At 42.0% G+C, this 23,940-nt stretch overlaps 1 protein-coding gene across 1 annotated transcript in view; it reads right to left on the bottom strand.

Moving 5' to 3' along the window:
* The window catches only part of LOC115579321 (major histocompatibility complex class I-related gene protein-like), a 30,821-nt gene that overhangs the window by 5,120 nt on the left and 1,761 nt on the right, over positions 1–23,940 (bottom strand). The window contains exons 3-4 of the mRNA XM_030412825.1: positions 16,627–16,896; positions 15,241–15,519 (exon numbers count right to left, since the gene is read on the bottom strand). Of these exons, the coding sequence (XP_030268685.1) occupies positions 15,241–15,519; positions 16,627–16,896 (549 nt within the window). The remainder of the gene's footprint in view (positions 1–15,240; positions 15,520–16,626; positions 16,897–23,940) is intronic.

Genomic DNA, 23,940 nt, shown 5'->3' with positions numbered 1-23,940 from the left:
GCCATGGAGAAGGACTACCAGTCGGCCTCGAAGAAATTCTGGCAAACCATCCGGCGCCTCAGGAGGGGGAAACAGTCCTCCACCAACACTGTTTACAGTGGAGGTGGGGAGCTGTTGACCTCGACTGGGGACATCGTCGGGCGGTGGAAGGAATACTTCGAGGATCTCCTCAATCCCACTGACACGCCTTCCATTGAGGAAGCAGAGGCTGGGGACTCAGAGGTTGACCCATCCATCACCCAAGCCGAAGTCACTGAGGTAGTCCGTAAGCTCCTCAGTGGCAAAGCACCGGGGGTGGATGAGATCCGCCCTGAGTACCTCAAGTCTCTGGATGTTGTGGGGCTGTCTTGGCTGACACGTCTCTACAGCATCGCGTGGCAGTCGGGGACAGTGCCTCTGGACTGGCAGACCGGGGTGGTGGTCCCCCTATTTAAAAAGGGGGACCGGAGGGTGTGCTCCAACTATCGGGGGATCACACTCCTCAGCCTCCCCGGGAAAGTCTATTCCAGGGTACTGGAGAGGAGAATTCGGCCGATAGTCGAACCTCGGATCCAGGAGGAACAATGCGGTTTTCGTCCTGGCCGTGGAACACTGGACCAGCTCTATACCCTCCGCAGGGTGCTCGAGGGTTCATGGGAGTTTGCCCAACCAGTCCACATGTGTTTTGTGGACTTGGAGAAGGCATTCGACCGTGTCCCTCGTGGCATACTGTGGGGGGTGCTCCGGGAGTACGGGGTCGGGGGCCCTCTGTTAAGGGCCGTGCGGTCCCTGTACTGCCGGAGCAGGAGCCTGGTTCGCATTGCCGGCAGTAAGTCAGACCTGTTCCCAGTGCATGTTGGACTCCGGCAGGGCTGCCCTTTGTCACCGGTTCTGTTCATTACTCTTATAGACAGAATTTCTAGGCGCAGCCACGGGCCGGAGGGGATCTGGTTCGGGAGCCAATGGATCTCGTCTCTGCTTTTCGCGGATGACGTGGTCTTGTTGGCTCCTTCGAGCCGGGACCTCCAGCATGCCCTGGGGCGGTTTGCAGCCGAGTGTGAAGCGGCTGGGATGAGAATCAGCACCTCCAAATCCGAGGCCATGGTTCTCGACCGGAAAAAGGTGGCCTGCTCCCTCCAGGTGGGAGGAGAGTTCCTGCCTCAAGTGGAGGAGTTTAAGTATCTTGGGGTCTTGTTCACGAGTGAGGGAAGGACGGAGCGTGAGATTGACAGACGGATCGGTGCAGCGGCCGCAGTAATGCGGTCTTTGTATCGGTCTGTCGTGGTGAAGAGAGAGCTGAGCCGAAAGGCGAAGCTCTCGATTTACCAGTCAATCTACGTTCCGACCCTCACCTATGGCCATGAACTCTGGGTCATGACCGAAAGAATAAGATCCTGGATACAAGCGGCCGAAATGAGTTTCCTCCGCAGGGTGGCAGGGCGCTCCCTTAGAGATAGGGTGAAGAGCTCTGTCACCCGGGAGGAGCTCAGAGTAGAGCCGCTGCTCCTCCACATCGAGAGGAGCCAGCTGAGGTGGCTCGGGCATCTGTTTCGGATGCCCCCGGGACGCCTCCATCGGGAGGTGTTCCTGGCATGTCCCTCCGGGAGGAGACCCCGAGGAAGACCCAGGACTGCTGGTGTGACTATGTCACTCAGCTGGCCTGGGAACGCCTTGGGGTCCTCCAGGAAGAGCTGGAGGCAGTATCCGGGGAGAGGGAAGTCTGGGTGTCCCTGCTCAGGCAGCTGCCCCCGCGACCCGGCCCCGGATAAGCGGAAGAAAATGGATGGATGGATGGATGGACTCTAAAAAGGCTGCACACCAGAGAAAGGGTTGTGGTAATTGGTAGATTTACTAAGATTGAAGGCTCGATAGGATTTCTGAGAGGCAGTACCCCAGGGCTCCATTCTGGGGCCTCTACTATTTAACATTTACATGCTCCCTTTAGCTCAGATAATGGAAAACAATGAAATTTGCTACCATAGCTATGCAGATGACACACAAATGGACTATAATCCCATACAAATGCTGAGTAGATGCATTGAACAAATCAATGATTGGATGTGTCAGAGTTTTCTTCAGTTAAACAAAGATAAGACTGAAATAATTGTTTTTGGATCCAAGGAAGAACGACTAAATGTCTCTGCTCAGCTACAGTCTGTAATGTTGGAAACTACAGACCAAGCCAGAAACCTTGGTGTAATCATGGAGTCAGACCTGAATTTCAGCAGCCACGTTTAGACAGTTACAAAGTCAGCCTGCTATCACCTTAAGAATATATCCAGGATAAGAGGACTTATGTCTCGGCAGGATTTGGAGAAACTTGTTCACGCATTTATCTTCAGCAGACTCGACTACTGTAAAGGTGTCTTTATAGGACTCCCTTAGAACTCCATCAGACAGCTGCAGCTGATTCAGAACGCTGCTGCTCAAGTCCTTACAAGAACCAAAAAAGTAGATCACATCACTCCAGTTCTTAGATCTTTACACTAGAGATGCACCGATCGATCGGCAACCGATCGCAATCGGCCGATAATGCCGCTATCGGTTTTGATCGGAGTTCTCAAAATAGATCAAATCAGGCCAATCAGATGACGTTTAAGTATAAAGACAGTGCATTAACTGCATGCAGGGAGGGAATTTCATGGCCGCCGTTGATGCCCCGTGAAAAAAAAACTCATTGTACAGCCACAGTGGCCTCTGTGCCCCTGGCCCGGTCAGTGTAGCGAGCTTGCCTTGAATTACAGCCACCTGAGTGCACAGTAGTTACTCACAGGACTTTTACCCTCCCAGGGGAAATCAGTATTATTATTATGCTAATCATTTTTCCCACTTATTTTAATTGTGATTTATTATAATCATTATTGCTGTTATTGGATTTATTCATCAAAATGTTTCTTTTGTATTTAACCATCTTGCAACATTAAGGTATGGACTAAAATTTTATTGCGGGATGAAAGGAAGAAAGAATTGGCTCCCTTTCATATGGTTGAAGTCCTCCCTCTGCTGGTGATCTCAGAGACTGAAATATTTCACCAGCAGTAACTTAACATGACTCCAGAAACAGCTGAAAAGCTGCATGATGTAACAAACAGTTAAGTTCATTTAATTTAAGTAATTCAAGTTAATTTTAGCTAGTTCATTTGGAAATACAGAGCAACTCTCCTCCTCTCCTTTTTACTTACTAGATCCCAACAGCACACAAAATGATTTGAATTTAATAATTGTGCTTAATGAGTAGTTAGATGAAGAGCTGCAGGTGACAGGCTGAACACCTCCAACTTCTCAGTGATGTAACCGACTCTTGTTACCTTATTAAATGTGCGTGCTTGATGTTTCTGTGCAGGAGAAGAGAACTAACAGGATGTTTCTGACCTTTCAGCTGCTGTCAACAGACTGAATCCAGAAACATGACTGACAAACACACCGCCCTGCTCACAGAGACGTCATGAGGAACAACAGATACAACGACAAGAAAACAGAAGTACTCACACCTCTACAGCTTAATTTAAACAACATGTTTATGTGTTGAGATCAAGAAGAACCGAAACTCAGAAGAGCGACTTCATCAGAACAATATCACAACAGAAAAGGAGGTGTGACTTACCTGTATTGCAGTGGTTGTAAATGGTTCACCTCTCTGAAGCACATGTATCTGTGAAGTTGAGGGGAGATGAGCACACAGTCAGTTCAAGAACAGTTCACGATCAGAGGAACAGCTGAGAGACATTCAGCAAAAACTTGAGTGAATTAATGAATTTGAACAGAGTTGTGAAAAATGACAGATTAGTCGGTTGATGATGGTTGCTCAGTGCAGCATGTGGAGATACTGATATGATCTACAATAAAGTCAGTTGTATGGCCACAAACTCCAGGTAATCAAAGTAAAATTAAAAATCCTGATCCTGACAAAGTACACACCATTAAAACTGTAAGTGATTCAGCTTCAGCCTCTGAGACACTGAGGCCTCTGCAGTCAGCTGTGAAGCCAGTGGCGGTTCTAGACCAGTTTTAATAGAGGGACCAGGTTGGGGTGGCTTTTTTGTAAGGGGGACATACAACCTGGAAAAAAGGATAAATCCCTCATTCAGACAAAGCAGTGTTTACAATTTCAGCAATTTTGATTGGGTAGTAAACTGCTGAGACACTTTATTTCTGCCTTTCCCTTCAGAACAAAATCATTGCAAGAAATCTGTAATTGTATTATTAATGCAGAATCCCTGTCGGGGGGGCCACAGGGGGGTTCAGACTCAGAGTAACAGGGGCACTGGCCCCTGATGTGGAGTTGGCACCTTGTGTGGTGGCCTCTGCTATCAGTAAGGGTCTTGCAAAAAATAATTCAGGTGGGGAATTTGATGCCATTCCAGGCCATCCTTCTCATGCAGACCACCATACCTCTAGTTGTGTATTCTAACCCTATTTGATAGTTAAAATAATTTTCCCCTGTGCTGGACTCTGAACCTCTCTCTCTCTCTCTCTCTCTCTTCCTAAACTTCTACTTCTGGTTGCTCTGCAGAATGAGATTGACGTTGCAAGTATAGCCTGATCATAAACTTGTATTACATATTATGCAGTCATCAATTGTATACCTCCTGATTACACTCCTACTGATAGTTTCATTAATAAATCACCTATTAATCTAAAAGCATACTCTGTGTGCTCTTAAGTGGTACCTGGGAGGTCCTGCTCTGTTTCTGACTGTGTATCCACGCTCTTCAGTTCTGCAGGAGCACCTGTGGTACCAGTGCTGCTGCTGCTTCCTTCTCCACCTTTGGAAGGAAAAACCCAAGAGCAGGCCATGTTTTAAGTTTATTTGACTGCTGTTTACATTTGAGCAATGTGTAATTATTTGGCTCAATGGTCACCACAGACACAGACACACGTACACACACACACTCTTCTCTGTGTATACATATATATATTCATTGATTGATTTTATATTATTAATGATTGCACACACAACCCAGAAAGACAGATGTCTGTGAACACAGCCTATAAAGTGTATAGTCGTACTATATAGAGCTTGTATATATTATACTGATAGTCAAACTATCATTTATGGTGCAGAATTACAGTGAAGAAAACTGCCACAAAGCTGCAGCCTAATAGATTAAGAGTAAACAAAAAAAGCTAGCTGTATTTAATTATGATTTATTATTTCAGCATGTATAAACTATCCTGTAGTGGCTCAAACATTATGCAACAAAATCATATTTTTCATTCATCTCTAGGTATTCTGGATTGATTGTCGGGCCGTGTGTGTGTGTGTGTGTGTGTGTGGAGGGGGCTGGGGCGGCGCATGTGACCTCCACTATTGTTGCTTAAGAGGTGATGGAACTGACCCTCCGTGAGACACACAGTCTGCGGTGGTGACGGTGATTGAATGATAAACGCAATGAAAGCTATAGCGTTTTTGACTGACCTTCCCTCCTGGTGAACATGTCACTTATTTTGCAACATTTCGCTGCGTCTGTGGAAAGGGCTTTCCGTTTTCTGTCCCTCTCTCTCTCTGCTCCACCTTTCCTTTTCTTCTGTCCCTCCATTTCTCTCGATTACTAGAAGACAGCGGAGCAAATTGATTGTTGTTTGACGCCGATAGGTCGCCGAGCGGCGTCATTACGTAACTAGATGGATTGATTTGATTGGCCCGGGCGTCCGGTAACTCTTGTCAGTCCACTCAGTCCGGTGACAGTTCAAGTCGGGCCAGGATGACCATCAGGCCACCGGGAAGCGTCCCGGTGCTCCCGATGGCCAGTCCGCCACTGGAAATACCACAGAGCACATATATTCTACAAAGGTTTCAGTTTGGACAGAACCAGTCAAACCTGGATTCCTTAAAGTACCCAGTCTGTGTGAGATATTTATTTTATCCACTTGAAAGGGAATCAGGCTCCACAATACAAGTGTCACAGCCCTGTTTGTAATACTGTATATAATACCACTAAACAGCCGTTAGATGGCAGCAAAGACATGTATGAAATAGAGGCTGAGAGTTTCACAGCTGCCCGACCCAAAGCTCTGGTATTAGATGACCTGGGAATGAGACTCAACAATCAACTATGTTTCTCCAGAATCACGTGCTGCATGTTTGAAGTGGGCAGAGCTCTAATGGGGAAAACACATGTGATTATATGTATTTTTTCTTTTTACTCTTTGGGTGATTTCATTATTGTTCAATGTTGCTCATAAATGTGATGTTTTTTACTTTCAACTCACTACAGTGAATGAACACGTTTCATCATGTATTTCACTTTGAGTCTCTTAGTTTTCTATGTCATCATTTGTTTCACTTTCTTTATGAACGGATCCTCTGATCACCTCACAGGCAAAGAACAACAGATTTGTTCTGACGTGCTGAAGCTTCTGAGTGCAACACCACTATTATAAACACAAATCTCAGGTCTGTAACAGTCTGTCAGATGTAATGTGGGTGCTAACTACAAATAAAGGTCATTACATCAGAACAATGTTGTCTGTTGAAAGCTTGCATGTTAAAGTAAACATGTATACAACGATTTGATCTGAGACTGTCACTGAAGTTAACCCAGGTGAGGAAGGAGATTCAGGCGACATGATTGCTTACGCTGAAGTATGTATAATGAACCTCGATGGAGGAGAACAGGTTCGACAGTACATGTGGTAACAATGTTGTTCTGTGCCAGTTCTGCAAAAACAAACTTCCTGTCTGTGATTATCTAACCTGCCACACAATACTCTGTGAAAATGTGCTTCCCTGAGTCATGTTGTTATTGTTGGGTGAATATGGAGTTTGAGCCAGTGCGTCTCTCTTCTGAGATATAGTGAAGGTTGGTATGGGGTGCGGATTGTAAAGTTGAGTAAAATCTAAATTAAAAAAAAAAAAAAAAAGTTAAATATAAAATATAAATATAAATGTTAAATATATATGTTAAATATAAATATAAATCTTGAATTTAAATATACATGTTAAATATAAATGTCATGGGTGAAACTAAATATTTAGCTAATATGCAAATTCACACTGCCTGTCACCAGAAGTACCAAAATAAAAGCTACCAAGTGCTGTGGTGGCTCTACTGTGGTGGATGCTATCGCTGTCAATAGTCCTTTTCACAGAGTCGCCGCATTATCAACGCAGCGGCTGTTCGCCAATGCTCCGATGTTGTTTGTTAACACAGAGCCAAGCAGCGCCGGCATGAAGACAAACTGCTGTGTTTCACGCAGCAAGCGTTGTGTGGAAAGATTTTATATATGAAAGAAGTGATGGATATTGCGATGAAGATTGTGTGTGCAGTTCGGGCCAGGAGTCTGCAGAGAAGGCTTTTCTGTGCTCACTTGGAGGAGAATGATGCTGAGCACACACACCTGCTGCTTCACACGGATGTTAGGTGGTTATGCTGAGGTACATTTTTGGCCAGATTTACGGAGCTGTGGTCTGAAATCAAGAACTTCCTGAAGCTTACCACATGGGTTAAGAAAGCTTCAGAAAGTCCTTGATTTCCTGAAGATTTCAAAACATGTGGATTACCATACAAAACCACTGGTGGTCCTCTTGCTTTGTATGGTAATCCACATGTTTTGAAAGCTTATTTGAAAGCTGGTTTGAAAACATGTGGATTTATCTTTCTTCACTGATCTCACTGGCGAGCTCAATGAATTGAAGTTAGAGCTGCAGGGTAAGGGTAAAGATGTAGTCAACATGATGAGTTCAGTGAACACGTTTAAAAGCAGGCTACAGCTGATGTCCAGCAGGCTGCAGCGTGGTAACCTGCGCAACTTCCCTCACATGGAAGCAGAACTACAACGTCAAGCTGAAGGTGTGACACAGCTTGACAGTCCACGTTATGAGGAGCATGTTCAGAGCATCTCATCAGAGTTTGAGAGACGTTTTGCTGACTTTGCATCCTTTGAGCCTGTAGCCAGCTATATGTGTTATCCATTTGGTGCAAGTATTGATTTTGGCGACATTGCTGCCAAAGTCAAATCACTTTTCGACTTGGAAAGCTCCGCTCTTGAGGATGAGATTCTGATATTGCAAAATGACATTGAGATCAAAGCCAGATCAACATCCGCTCACCTGGAGAGCATGTAGTGTTCTGGAAACTACTGGTGGAGGTGAAGTACCCTAATCTCAGAAGATGTGTCTTCAACCTGACAGCACTTTCTGGATAAAATGACAACTAAACAGCTGACTGATGTCCTCAATCAGAGACAAACTGAGACTGAGAGACTCAGTGAGATACATGTTGAAACATGTTTATTCACAGTAGTGATTTGAGCTGATGGTTAACACAAATTAAATGAACAAGAGACATACAAAAAATAATCAATATCACCTGTTTCTGTTTGACTCCTAACTGTTTGGTGATCCTCACTAACATCTACATGGTAATTGCACTATAATTCTATAGAAAGAGTCCTTCTGAACTGTTGATAACAGGCTCATTGAATAAAAACATCTGGAATGTACTGATGTTGCTGAACAGGGTGTAACACTTGTGACCAGTCGAATGAGGTCAAGCAGTTTAAAACTAATACAAACAGCTGATGTGGGACTGACAGAGGTGGTCATCTGATCTGGAACACTTACTCAACACATACAGTTGATGGCAGGTTCCCCTGACAGCTCCAGGATCAGCACACTGGATGAGGCAGTCATGAGAGTCTGTCATGTTGAAACACCTCAGCTAAACTTATATGTTAAAAAAAATAAAAACAAAGATCATGTTTGTCTACCCATTGATAAAACAATTAGCAAGCTGTTCAGTGTTTCCTCTAGGATTTTTTTCAGCAGCGGGGGCAGGCTCTCCGGGGAGCCGTGGCGGCGTAAACAAATCTCACTTGACTGCAGATTTTACTTTTATGCCTAGCATAATCCCCCTTTTATTGAATGGCTGGCATGGAAAAGGGCTTTTTAAAGGCTGAATGTAAACATAAAAAATAATAACAAAAATACAACAATAAAAAAAAAATAAAAATAAAACAATAAATAATAATTTCTTGATGGGGCTGTAGAATCAGTAGCAAAGATTGCACCCAGGCCCAGAACAATTAATTTTTCTGGGTTTGGAGAAATATTTGAACAAGCTCATCTGAAAATGCAGTCAGCAGTTACATCATGGTGTGTATATATTCGCTTAATGCTATCAATTAGTTTACTCACGTTAGCGACACTGAGTTGAGTTGGCATCAGGCCCAATTAATTAACCTACAGATATGTTACTTAACTTATACAATTTATTATCAGTTTTCTTAAGCTAATAAGTCTACCTTTTCTCTGGTGAGTCGTTGCCCTATTTTCAAGATGACACTCCTCTGACTCTCCGACCTGGTGCCTGGGTGCTTAACGTGATGTCACTTTCAAGGCCGCGCTCTCACAAGTAATTAACATCAATGGCATCGGTAAATTATTGGGGGAGGGCGGGGGGAATCTACTCCAAAGAGTAGATACTGAGCAAGATAGTTATCTAGTTTACCTCAGCACTCGCCACACCCAACCTAGTGCAAGACTCTGCTGTGAAGGTGGAGATATGATGCGGCGGTGGTGTATTTGCGACAATTTAAAAAAAAGAAAAAAGAAAAAAAAAGAACGAAATTTGAAGGACAGGCGGCTAGGATTTAGGAGTGGCGGGTCGCCACTCCTAAATGAATGTAGAGGAAACACTGCTGTTGCACAAGAATGGCAAAGGAAGTGCAGACAAAATTTCCCCAGACAAGAAACTGGCTCACACATGATCTTTTTCAGGTGATGGAAAAGGATGAGAGCCAACTTCCTGGAGTATCATATTGCAGGAAGAAAACAAAACAAAGCATAATGTTTGAAAGTCTGAATGAGTGGGGAGGTGTGGTGAGTGCAGGTTGAACAGTTGAACAAGTGTTGAGATTTTATGTTAACGTAAAAACATTACCTGGCTAGCAAACATTAGCCTCGAGGGCTAGAATGTTTGAGGTTGCTTAGTCGCACCATCAGACTCTCATGATGTCTCTCTCATAAGTTGTTGTGGTCCGGCCAAGAAAGTACAGATTGTAAGTCGTGACCATCAAACATGTTTGATCTTATCGGAGCAGCCCTGGTCAGTCTGTGAGCAGTTCAGTACAGCACATTATCAGACCATCTGTGTGGAACAGCTGGTTTATATAACTACTTTTGATGATGTTTTGTGATTTCTTACATGTGAGCGAGACATGAGGTAGTTGTTGGAGAACCAGCTGAGGCCAATCTTAAAAACTTAACGGTGCAGTGTGCAACTGGCCATCTTTTGAATTCCTACTGCCATTAGCAAGTTAGCTCAGTTAGCAGTGCAGGTAGGTAGTAGATTCAACATTTAGATTTAGACAACATCAAGTGCAAATGTCATGGTGCCCACTGCCATCCAGTTCCAGCCATCATAACAGGCAATCTTTGCGGGGACTCCTGGCACCGGGATGCCAGCGCCCCCTGCTGCCTACTTCCAGAATCCACAGCAGCTCGCTTCAGTCGGGGCTCCTGGCACCAGGATGCCAGCGCCTCCCCCTTCCTACTTCCAGCAACCACAGCAGCTTGCCGTAGCCGGGGCACCTGGCACCGGGTTGCCAGCGCCCTACGCTGGGATGAAGGGATCTTCCATCTCCCAGCTTCATCAGTCCCAGCAGCTCATGTCAGCTGGGGTCCTCAGCACCGGGATGCCAGCAAGCAGGCTTCCTCCTCAGCGACAACCACTAAATTCACTTCATCCACAGCGAATCCTCCCGTTCACCACCCTTACACTTTCATCTCCCGTTCTTCTCCAGTTCCTGCCGGTCTGCGTCCATTGCTTCTTCCGTCCCATCAGTCTTGGCTTCCATCTCCCTAGATAGCTCAAGCCGTGCCGAACTCTGTCTGTGGCTCAACCTTCTCACCAATTGGAATGGAATCACTTTCTTTTACCGACTCACCCGCACGATATCCATCTGTACACCAACGCTGCTCCTTCTGTCGGTTTTGGGGGTTTCTACAATGGAAGATGATTTGCAGCAGAATCTCCCCAGGAGCTCGCAAATGAATGCCAGGTCACGTCCTCCGCGCTCTTCGAAATCTACCCCATACTAGCCGCTGCTATCCTGTAGGGACATGAATGGTCCTGCATGTCCATTCTCATATACTCAGACAACCTCGCAGTTGTAGATATAATTAACAAAGGACGCTCCAACTCCTCATCCATCATGCCATTCACACGGAGCCTAATCTGGCACTCTGTTACACACCAATACCACATTCCCGGTTATGCCAACTTGGAAAAGCTTCCATTACTTCCACCACCGATACAACATAACCTTTCCGTCATTTGATCTCATCATCTTGACTTCTTTCATCACTTATGCCCATTCTACCATGGCAATCAAAACACACACCATTAAAGCTTTCCTTAGTGGTATCAGCTTCTTTTCCAAGCTAATAACCGGCAGTCAGGGCCTGGCCTCCGGCCATCCCCAGATAACTTCCCTTTTTAAAGGACTCCTACTTCAAGAGCCAGCCAAAAGCCCTCGCCTTTTTCCTCTTACTGCCAACTTGCTGTTAATCTGCCTCCACACATCCGTTCCAGGTACAGCTCTCCTCAAGTTGCCCGAACCCTGAAAACCATGTTTTTGCTTGCTTTTTTTGGTTTCCTTAGATGCTACAAATTTGTCACCTCAACCATTCATTTAGACTCAAGCCACCATGCATGCATTTCAGACTTGTCTCGCTTTTCAGATTACACCATGGTATTCTATTTAAAGCGAACTAAAACCAATCAATATGGTCCGCCTACACCCGTCTTCTACTTCAAGGTCCAATCGTCGCTGAATCCTTTCGAAACCCTTGCTAACTTCTTGCAATTCCGCAAATCTCAGAGCATAACAATGACAGATCCTCTCTTCATCACCAAACCTGGACAAATGGCTACTCAATTCTGGTTCCACCATCACTTCGCCACGTGTCCGTTGTCTGGTATTTTACCTGTTAACTATTCCGGACACTCCTTCAGGATCGGAGCTGCCACTTCAGCCTCCCGCAATAGCATCCCAGAGCACTTCATATCACTCAAGGGCCCGCTGGTCCTCCCAAACGTATCACCGCTACATCCGTTCAGATCTCAAATATCTCAGATCCGCACAATCTCTTCTTAAGTGATTGGAGGTTTTTGGGGGTCCGTCGCTAAAAAAAAAAAATATATAAAAAATTATAAAATCACCAAATTATTTAGGGGAGCTTAAGAATATTTTAGGGGGGTGTCAGCCCCCCTAAGATAGGCCTAATGACACCACTGCCCTAGTGATCTCAGTTCACAGTCCAAACCACTAGCTGCACTGCTACCTAACTCAGCTAGCTAATAGCAGTTAGCAGTTACTCTAGTCATGTGCTGTCACCTGGTTATTTTAAGTATGAATTCGACAGATGGCCAATTATTCAATTGGTACCTTTTCATGGTAAGTTTTCAATATCGGCCTCATCTCCTCATACAACTACCTCATTTCTCGCTCACATGTAAGAAAACACAGAATATCATAAAAAGTAGTTATATAAACCAACTGTTCCGCACAGATGATCTGATAATGTGCTGTACTGATCTGCTCACAGACTCTCAAACATTCTGCTTTGTTTTTTTGTCTTTCTGCAATGTGATATGCCAGCAAGTTGTTGCACAATGCTAATCTCATTATACATCATCTAATCTCTCACCTTTTTATATCTGCTTCCCCATGATATCACCTGAGAAAGATCATGTGTGAGCCAGTTTCAGTCATGTCGTTTGTCCAAATTGCTACAAATTTGACACTGCTGTGTGTGAAGTAGACAATATGAGTGACATTTAGCCCACATACAGACAGACTTGTTGTACAGCTAGATGAACGTAAACAAAAAACATGGATGATGTCAGTGGTCACCACTGTCGAACTAGAATGTTAGCATTGGGAAATTTTGGCTGCTTCTTCTTTGCCATTCTTGCTCGCTTGCTTATATCTTTAGTAGTGGGTAGACAAACATGTAGTCCAGTACATGTAGTTTGTTAACTCTCTCTTACTTAATCATAATTAGAGCTGCATCATCTGGAATCACCTAAGCTGTACATCATTGGAGGAAGAAAACAATCAGTGAAACAACCAATCACAGCCATAGAACATAGAACATTCCCACTTTTTCAATCAGTCCTTTTTTTACATGTAACTTTACTGTTATTGCAAGAATCCATTGTTTACTCTTTTACTGTCCTTTAGTTCATCAAAGCTAGATAAAGTGTCACCAGGAGAGTCACTGAGTGTGTTTGTCATTCAGGTCTCTGGATTCAGCTGCTCAGAGAGCTCTGTGCTGTTGTCAGGAGCTGCAGGTCAGAAACAAACATCCTGATTTGAACTTTTAATAATAAAAGAATAAATACAGGAAAACAGGTAGTAGGCAGGGGGAGGCGCTGGCATGAAAAGGTTAATCTGCACAATAATGTGAAACATGTTTTAATCTAAAACATGAAGTGTGAGTCAGATCAGCTGAAATAGAACCAAAGTAAGTTTTACTTACAAGATGGAGGGCTGATGGCTGAAATCAAAACAAGGCAAATAATTTCAGTCACAGTTGTAAATGCCAGATTATCTTTAGTCACTTTATTCCTCTCTTCTACTCACTCAGACTGAGTATCTGTTTATACTCAGTCTGTTTAGTGCTGACTGTATTTACTTTCTCTGATGCTTGTTTTAATTTTGCAACCTAACTAAAAGAAATCAACTGAAAGACTGAAATCAAAGTAGTGAAATCTTTCCTTTTTCTCTCTCACCTTTCTTCTTGTTGTAAACAATGAATCCAGCAGCACTGATGAGAATGAGAGCAAGAACAACCACTGCAGCAGTGACGAGGACGGTCACGTTACTGGGCTTCACTGTTGAATACAGTAAGACGGGTGTTGATGAAATAGGTTAGAACAAATTAAAACAATTAATGAGTTTAGTATTCCTGTTTTTATAGTTGTTCCCATGCACTCCCCTTCAGCACCCTCTGATCTCACTCTTACCCCAGTTGGTTCTGATCCGATCTTTCTCCAGTTTGGTGATGATGTCCTCGTTCACACCAGAGAGCTGAAACACAGTCGTACCTCGTCCAGTCTTCAGGTGTGACTGATGAAAGGTTCAGGTCAACACTCATCTGGAAGGTTCCATCGTGGTTGGGGAGGATCTCTCCGTGGTCCACCTCCTCATGAAGCTCCTCTCCATCTTTCCTCCAGAAGAGTGAGGCTCTGTGAGGGTAGAAACCTGTAGCGAGGCAGCTGACTGGAGAGGAGGGAGTCTTCTGGAGGAGAGACACTGAGGGAAGCTCTGGAGAGAGATCAGTGAAACTATTTCTAGTTTGAAACACTGAGACAGCAAACTTACTTAACTCATGCTAAGTGTACACAGGCTATCACAGTCTGAGCTTCAATGGAAATAAATGTCAGAACAGCCAAAATTTCAGTGTCTACTGATTGGTAAGGACGACACTAGCCGTTTTTAGACAGAGCACCAAGCCGCCAATTTGCCCGTCCTTTTGACGGCTTGGTCCGCGGTTTTAGACAGGCAAATTGGGGGTCTGTTTTGGTTTGCCGATTTTCCACCTTGGAGGGTACACTTATTTCCACCTCACCTGCTATCTAAAAACGAGGCGGCAATGTGCCGGCCTCTGCTTGAGATTGGCGGAGGTGTCAATGACCTGCACTGTTGTGCGACCCACAGCCGGGGATTTTTAAAACAAAGAAACAGCTGATCACAGCAGTCAGTCCATCATTTCATCCGCGGACATTAAGATGAACAACTGGACAGCCGCTGAGATCCAGGAGATGCTAGCGTCTCCTCAGTCTCTGTAACTGTTTGGTTGTGTTAGCTTGATGTTGTGTCCGCAAGCTAAAAATGGTCGCTTCTTTCAAATTAGAAAGCCCCCCGCTAAGAACTCAGTTTTAAACTCCAATGGGGTGCAATGTAAAGCTCTTATTTTTAAGTCAAATTCGTTGTCATTGTTCATAGCGAAACTTCAAGCTTCATGTCACGTCACATGTTTATGCCAACCTCAGAGGCGGCTTTTGGAAAAGGAGGAATATTACGCCTCCGTTATAGAAAGACAGGCCGGTACATTGCCGCCCTTACCTTGGAGCAAATGTGCCGCCTTTTCTATCTAAAAAGGGCTACTGAATCCTACAGTTACAGAAAATAAGAGACAACAATGTAATGTTAGACTGACTGGAGTGATAACACAACAGCAGTTCAGTCTGAGTAGACTGTATGAAAATTTTTATGTCATTTAAACTACATCAGGTCAGGTGATTCTACCTGTTCTCAGCAGAAAGCTCCTCCCATAGGCCAAATACTTCTTCAGCCACTCAGGGAAAATCACTGTGAGGTAATTCTGATTGTATTGCATATCAGCTTTGTCAGCATCCCATCTCAGTTTGGTGCTGACAGCCTGTTGTTTTGGAGCGATCCATGTCTCTGTCTTCAGGTCGATTGATATGAAGTCTTCTCCATCATATCCATATTGATTAAAACCAATAATCTCTCCGGTCTCATCATCCCACTCACAGCCACTTATCCTCTGTAAAATGTGAACACCTGAGACAGAGACAGAGAAAGAAACACCTCAGCTCATCACTTTAAGGTGTAACATGCCAACAATGAACAGTGATGCAGCATCGCTGGTTTGAGTCCAAACTATTACAGCGGGGACTAACACACAACAACACTTTTCTCTAGTTTTGTACGATAATAGTTATATTCTGTGTGTTCTGTTCAAGTCGAGCGTCAGTTCTGTGAGGCTTTGACTGGTGAAGAGATTCACCTACCTGTGTGCAGGAAAGAGTTTAGTAAGAGGAGGACATATATGCTGGGTGTGTCCTGTATGTGTCTCTGTGTGAGACCAAGCTGCCACATGTTAGATGGTTTGACCCTTTTTGCCAGTTTGTTCCTGATACATTGTTGTTTTGGTTGTATCCTTTGAGTGAAGTGTACATGCATCCAGATGACATATTGTTTATATCCTTTAAGTGATGTTTAAATGCAACCAGTATTTATAATGTATATCTGCCTTCACACCAGACTGTGGTGTATTATTTGGAGTTGTTCCATTCCTACTTCCTCTCCTGTGAGAAATGTAACCAAGTAAATATGGCTAATGGAGTATATTTAGATTAACAATCATTGCGTATTGTTGTTCTGTATTTACTTTTTGTTTTGAATAATAGAATCACAGTGAAGGATTACACAATATGTGTTGTTCATGGATGCATTAATAATCTAAGATACCTTTTGCTCTCATGCAATTTTTGTGACACTGAGTTTTGGCATGTATGCACATGGATTGAATGAATATATAATAATGAATATATTTGCTGTTGTACAGAAATCATCCATCATGTCATTCATCCATCCATCTGATTGAGCATTCCCAACTCAATAAATGATTTAAAGGTTTTTGGATCCTCGTGTTTAGATGTGCACACCAGTCAGATGTTCTGTGGTCCAGTCGTCCCCTGAAGCAGTACTAGTCAATAAAGTATTCAGTCTTTTTCACTGTGCATGATGGAAACTTTCTTTCAGCCCAGGGAGGCTGATAAAATCAATTCCGAATATTTCTGATACAAATCCCACAAAATTATTTTTGTAATTATAAAGAACAGTTCATAAAGTAAAAGGTGAAATATAACATAGTACATACTGTACCTCCACTTTGGTTGAAGCGCTGTATCAAACTATTGATTTCAGATTTGAAATAAGTTAGCTCCCCTTCATAACATGCTCCTTTGTACAGCTCCAACTGGTGAGGATCATCTTCCAATACTTTTGTCACCCAGTCGAATTTTAATTCCCTCATCTTTTTGCTGCCGTCACAGTAAACCACCAGATTATCATCAACCACTGCAGCTGCAACAAACTGAGGGAAGTCTGGGAGTCCAGAAGATGCTGTGAAAATATACTTCAGGGAGTGTTTCACTGCAGGACAAAATAGTTTAATACATTCAGTATAAATACACACATCATCATCATCACACTCATCATAAATATGATATCATTAGGGCTGTAACGATACACCAAACTCACGGTTCGGTTTGTATCACGATCTGATGGTCTGATAACTGCACAGGTCCTTCACTCTACTAAATAAAGAGAAATGTACCACAAAGCAACGTTACAGAACCAAACGAAGGTAATGTAGTAACTGTAATTGTTTTTGGCAACTTTTATGAGGAAAATACCGCAGCTGTACGTGGAGAAGCGTTCGTCCTGTCCTAACGCCTCCTTGTCACAGTTCTGCCCGAAAAACATCGTCTGTCACCGGCAAAAAACTTTAACTCAGCAAGTGTTTTTGATGAAAATAACTCACCGCAACGGTCAGCTCTCCCGACCAAGACTTCAGTGAACTTTCCCCGGAAAACAGCCTCTGTTCTCGCCAGTGACAGAGTCAGACAACGACCTGACTGATGGCGATTATGTAATTATGTAATTTAGATCGAAAAAAACTTAACTTTGTTACTTTCCAGGATGATTGGTGGGTCAAGATCTCAATCAAGACACACTATAACAGCATGCATATGATTATAAATTATCCAGGGGTTTAGATTGACAGGAGGACATCGGGGAAACACCTTGACCACACACATACGTCATCATCATGACGTGTGCCGTCACGCCTATGTGAATTACACAGCGGTTTGTCTTTACTCCAGCGGTGCTTGGCTCTGTGTGAATGACCAACAGCGGAGAATTGACGAACCACCTGTGGTGTTAATGCAGCATCTCTGTGTATAAGGGGCTACTTACAGCTCATAGGGCTGGATCTGGACTGGAAGTTGTGTCGCGATTCGGCCTTCTCACACCTCGAGGCAGGTTTGTGGATCTGAGTGTCGCGATTTCAGTTTCGATATGTGTGTCGTTACAGCCCTAGATATCATGGTAACACTTTAAATTAAGGCCTGCCATCTACAGCATGAATCTTCTTTCAACTCATCTATTACCTATTCTATCATGACATCATTACATTACAATCAAACTACACGCCGACACCTTAAAGAAGAGATGCCCAGAAACCAGACAGGGTTACAGTACGGGCCACCAAATACTGAGAAGCGTTTTGGTGTTTGGACAGACTTTAAAGAGACGTTACACTCAAAGTACTTTAACTATCAGGTCCCCCTTCTAATATGAACGTGAGCATCCTTTATGGCTGCAGTATATTGATGTTATACTGTAACTATGATAAGAGACTATATATCATCATAGATTGTGGATATTGTTATATCATGATATAAGTGTTGTATTTTCTTGGTTTTAAAGGCGACATTACTTGATGCCATTTTCTGAACTTACCAGACTGTTCTACTTGTTTTAATATTTGTCTTTTTTTATTTTATTTTAATGTTTATTTAACAGGAACGATACATATAACATTGCCACAGAAAATGGGAAAAAGTGATGCATATAAGACGTCTAGCTTCAGCTAATTTGCAGTCTTTGTCCCTGGTCATGCTTTAGAATAGAATAAAATATTCTGAATACAATAAATGCAATTATACAAAGGCAGTGGATACTACAGTGATAATACATACAAGTTAAATTTAGCATTAAACATAGGATAAAATACTGTATGGAAAATGACTTGAGAGAAGTTTACCCACATCGTCATTATATCCACATTACTGATGATTACTATCAGAAAGCTTTATTTATTTTATATTTGTGTGCAATAGTGATATCAAGTTATTTAGTTAAATATAGTGTGATACTTCATTTTGTTATCCACTTCTAGCATTAATGTGTTTTGTAATTTGAGGACATTTGTTAAAATATCATGATATATATTTGTATGTAGTAAAACAGCTTACAAATACTGTGGCATTATTTTAAGGTCATTTCACCCAGCACTACCATCTTTGAGAGACACACAAACCAGTGTCCACCTCCAACATATTTTAGTGAAGTGATGTGTGTTTACTGTTAGAAGATACGCACCAAGTCTGAAAGTTATAAAATGAACTGTGGTCTGTCTTTTCATTCTGTATGTTTGCTATTGTGCAACAACTTTCAATAAAGATTCTCAATGACTGTTCTTTTTCAGTCCTCTACTGTTCATGACAGTTCTGATCCTGTGACAGGGCATTAGAGTTGATTATTTTATCTAACTGCCTCATCATGAAAAAGCTTTTCTTCTTCCTGCACTCGATAAAAAACAGAGGACAACTCTGTGGAACAGCCATGTCAGTACAGATCTACCGGGACCACCTAACAGGCTCTTAAAGTCCTCTGTCTCCTATGTTTCACCCCACACTTACAACATACAGTAATACAGGCTTTAGGACTAAAGTATGTTCCCAACATAGACTTTGATCTGTGCATGTTCCAAAGTTAAACACAAATCAAACCTCATTCATTTTCATGTTATCTGAACCCTGAGCTGGACAGACTTGTTGATCTGACATATAAAGACAGGCAGCCTCCATCTTCAGGTCACTAGTTTACTGCTGAACTGTTCTGTGTTTCATAAACTGCTTTCAGGAAGTAATTCAAGGAAAGTTATCTTACCTGAAAATGCAAACTGGCTCGAGAGGAGCAAGAGAATGAAGATCTTCATGTTTTGATGAGAAGTAAGTTTCATCCATGTAACAGCTGAGTTGAGTCAGTGGAGTTTAGTCTTCATGTTGTGAATAAAGGGAGGAGGTGCTTTTTATTTGGATAACACGCCTCCTTCCTTCCATCACTGTGTCTTTAGCTCCCCCCAGTGGGGATGAGAGGTTTAGACAGGAGTAAAAGTTCTTCAACAGGTTTTGCTGTGGTCTTTGGTCTTTGAAAAAGTCAAAATAAACTTGTACTAAAATTAAGTAGTTTGAGATATAGAGGTGTTTAACATTATTCGATGGCAATTCAACTTCATGTAGGAAGACTTAATATATTCAATCTATGTGTGTGTCTAGACTTTGTCTTTATTACGCCACTCTTCAGTTGTAGCATGAGATCAACTGAATTTACTGAGTGAGCTTAGAATGGAAATTGGTATTTCTTTAAAATGTTAAAGAAATAATGGTTTGTCTCATTTATTTTTTTCATATTACCTGACATTTTGTCACCTGTGCATTCAAAATCTGCCTCACTCCACAGTGAACAGTCCCATGTTTCACTTTATGCTGACAGAGTTTCATAACATCAAACAGCCGAACAGTGAAACAGAAGCATCAGTGCCGGTTTGGACTGGCCCGGCTTTGTCTTTGACAGGCACAGGATCAAAACACAATGTATATCTGTTTCAGTGGCTGAGGAGGACTTTAACACTGGACCAGTGATGTAACGGTATGAAAATGTCACACCGCGGTAATAGTGACCAAAATTACCACGGTTATCGGTATACTGTTGAAAAAACACTGATACACAAAGAAATTGAAATAATTTCACCAAGATTTATATTCAAATAGATTTATTATATATTAAAATAGTCCAAATCCAAAACCTTAACAAAACACTGCAAAATCAACATTAAATAAGTATAAAAGACGTATCAAAACTGTGCAAAATAAACATTAGATATAGTTAAAAAAAAATGTGTATCAAAAACATTTTCCCTGAGTTAAACTTTTGCATACATCAGCTTTAACCTGATTGTAGAGTTTGGGAATTTCAGTCTTGGAAAAGAAAATCCGTAATGGAACTTTGTAGTGAGGCACAGCAGTTTTCATCAGCCTCAAAAAGCCAGGCCTCTTCACAATTTGGAATGGCATCCTATCCTTAGCAATGAAGAAAGAAATAGCTGCATTTAGATCATTGGCTTTTTGTGATGAGGGCACATAAGCAGCCTTTTTTCAACACGCATCCTTTAATGTCTGCGTTACAGAGGTAGAATGAGATGTAGTGGCAGTAGCACTCGATTGGCCAGCAGACCCTCTCTGTGAAAAAAAGGAATAGAAAATGTCATTATTAATTATTACTGTCATTGTTACTACTAACAATACCAAGGGTGCAACCAACAGATCACAAAACTCACAATTAGGGATGTAACGGTATGAAAATTTCACACCGCGGTAATAGTGACCAAAATTATCACCGTTATTGGTATACCGCGGTATTTTTTAAAATGTCTTCAAAATGTTGAAAAAACACTGATCAATTGAAATAATTTCATCAAGATTTATATTTAAATATATTTATTATATATTAAAATAGTCCAAATCCAAAACCTTAACAAAACACTGCAAAATCAACATTAAATAATTATAAAAGAATGTATCAAAACTGTGCAAAATAGGTTACTGGCTTTTTGTGATGAGGGTGCATAAGCAGCCTGTTTTCAACACGCATCCTTTAATGTCTGCGTTACAGAGGTAGAATGAGATGTAGTGGCAGCAGCACTCGATTGGCCAGCAGACCCTCTCTGTGAAAAAAAAGAATAGAAAATGTCATTATTAATTATTACTGTCATTGTTACTTAATACTAAGGGTGCAACCAACAGATCACAAAACTCACAATTTAGATCACATCACTTTTGTGAGGAACAGGTTGGATAATTTTTTAGATCAAAACAAAAAGGATTATTGTTGTTAAATGAATTATGAATACTGTATTTTGGCTCTTATTTCTATATAGACACTTGTTATATTCACCATTTTATATTATTCTTTATATACAGTCTATTCTACAAATAATCCACAAAAATTATATATTTCTGATATTACTTATATATTGGCTGTCTGTCTCTCTGTCTGCCTGCTCGTCTGTTGTCAGTGGACTCGGTCAATCTGATTGGTCACATGCTGCTGAGCCACAGGTTGTCACACAGCGGTGAAGTTGTCTCGTCTTAGGTGTTTTGTCTTGTGTACTTCCTGTTTTATTTTGAAAATTCTAACTACCCTCTCGTTTCAGGTCACTTTCCCTTCCTCATGTGTCCCTGGTCTGACGTCACCCTGATCCCTGATTGTTTCCACCTGTTCCCCATTACCCTTCTGTGTATTTAAGTCTGCGTCTCCCCTTGTCTTGTGCCTAAGTGTTTCGTCTGTCGATCACCCAAGCCCTTCGTCACAGCCTCGTCTTGCTAAGTATCAGTCTTGTCTTGTTGTAGTTTTGATATTCATTGGTTTTTGTTTCTGTCATTTGTTATGCCTCGAGTAGAGTGATTTTTTGTTGTAACCTTTTGGAAGTGTAGCTTAGCTCACAGTTTTGTTTAGCCTTTTGCTTTCCTCCAGTTTGGAGCGATTTTGAGTTTTCTTGTATTCTAGTTTAGTCAGTTGTTTATAGCCGTGTTTTCCTCCTTGAGAGTGTTTTCAGTTGTAATTTTTAAGAATAAGATTAGTCAGGTTTAGTTGTGTGTTTTCTGTTATCTTGTTGTGATCCCACCGTTGGTGTGATTTTGTTTTCTCCCTTTTCTTTTGTTTTCTGCTTTGCCTTGCAGGTTCAGTCAGGTTCAGGTTTTGTATAGCCTTTTCAGTTATCACTCTGTCTGGTTGCATGAAATAACAGAATGAAAGCCTGTTGAATTTTGATTCTACACTGCATCTGAGTCCTCCTTTTAGTCCAGGCCTGACACAGGTAGACGCTTATGGAATTAGATTTGTGCCAAAAGTAACAAACAAAACTTCTTAAATGTCAAACAAAAATAGGAATTTGAGAGAACATAAAACTAACTTCAAAAATAAAAAATAACTTGCAATCAAACAATTTGTCAAATATGGCAAAGAATTGGTCTTTTACTCTAATGCATTATTTTGTTCACGGTTCCCTCTGCTGGTCTCTCTACAACTGTCTCGTTTGCGCTCCCTGATTTTTGTTTGCGATTTTGGCACAAACCTCTCGGGTGGGCGGGCCTTTTTAGCAGAGCGTCCCCATTGACCGGCAGCATTGACCGCTGAATCGTATGTCAAAGTCGTCATGAAGTTGTTTGCTAAATCACTCTCCCAAGCACCAGCTTCCATTGACGAAAACAGCATTTATTTTGCGGAGCAAGGGAGGTGTTGGTCTACTTCTGCCTCATTTCCTAAGTTTAATTGTGGTTATTTGTGATTTTGGTGTTTGAACGAGTTAGTTAGGATTTACCGAAGTCACACAAACTAACCGATGGCAGTAGACCAGCATCGCCCGTGTTATGCAAGGCTAAAATAGCTGTTTTTGTCAAGGGAAACTGGTGCTGGGGAAAGAGGGATTTAACTTGGCTTTCCTATTAAAAAAAGGCTGTATAACGGCAAGGTAAAACACTGAGTGGGTAATTCTCATTAGTTGAGATACTGTATAAACGTTATAGTGCTCCTCTACTGTTTAAGGGGCTGTCTGCCCAGTCCAATATAGTGGCGACGCTGTTGTATCTAAGGAGGACTGAAACGGCCAATGCGGTGTCTATAGTTACACACAAGTGTGATGTCATTTGTTAAAAGTCACGATAATTTGAACTGTGAATCAGGGGAGACTGGTAGAGCTGCCTTGTTAATACTGTAACTGTCATCTTCTCTCTGTTGAACAAGGTAACACTGTAGGACCTGAGCAGGACCAAAACGGAGCTAAGATGCATTCCCAGGTAATTACCTACCTGTCCATTTCAACATGTTATGATCCAACTAATATCACTGAATTATGTTATGTATTATCAATTTTTAGCTATATTTTGAATCAACAATATTCTAAAAATAAGTTAATGGGACAATTGATGTTTTTATTTTCTACTTAAATCTTAATACATGGATCATATAGGATGTAGGGTCGTTTCAATGATAGTGCAGTCTGTGATATAGTGTTTTCGGATAATGTAATGAAATTTGTTCAGTTCTATAGATATTATGTACTTCTGACATCTGGCAATGTCTGTGCTTGCAGGACCAAGTAAGAAACGAACTGTTACAGAGGATTCAAGCAAGATTCAGCTTGATCCTCAGGAATGAGACACTTGATATGGAGTACCTCCTGGATGTTGCTCAACAAGAGCTTTCCTTGGCAACAATGGCAGCAGATCATTTAAACATCCCACCAGAACTCATACAGAGTCTACAGGAGTTGATCAACATCCTTAG

The sequence above is a fragment of the Sparus aurata genome, chromosome 3 (genome assembly GCF_900880675.1).
Source record: "Sparus aurata chromosome 3, fSpaAur1.1, whole genome shotgun sequence".
In the NCBI taxonomy this organism is placed as follows: Eukaryota; Metazoa; Chordata; class Actinopteri; order Spariformes; family Sparidae; genus Sparus; species Sparus aurata.
This window is presented reverse-complemented; position numbering and strand designations above follow the sequence as displayed.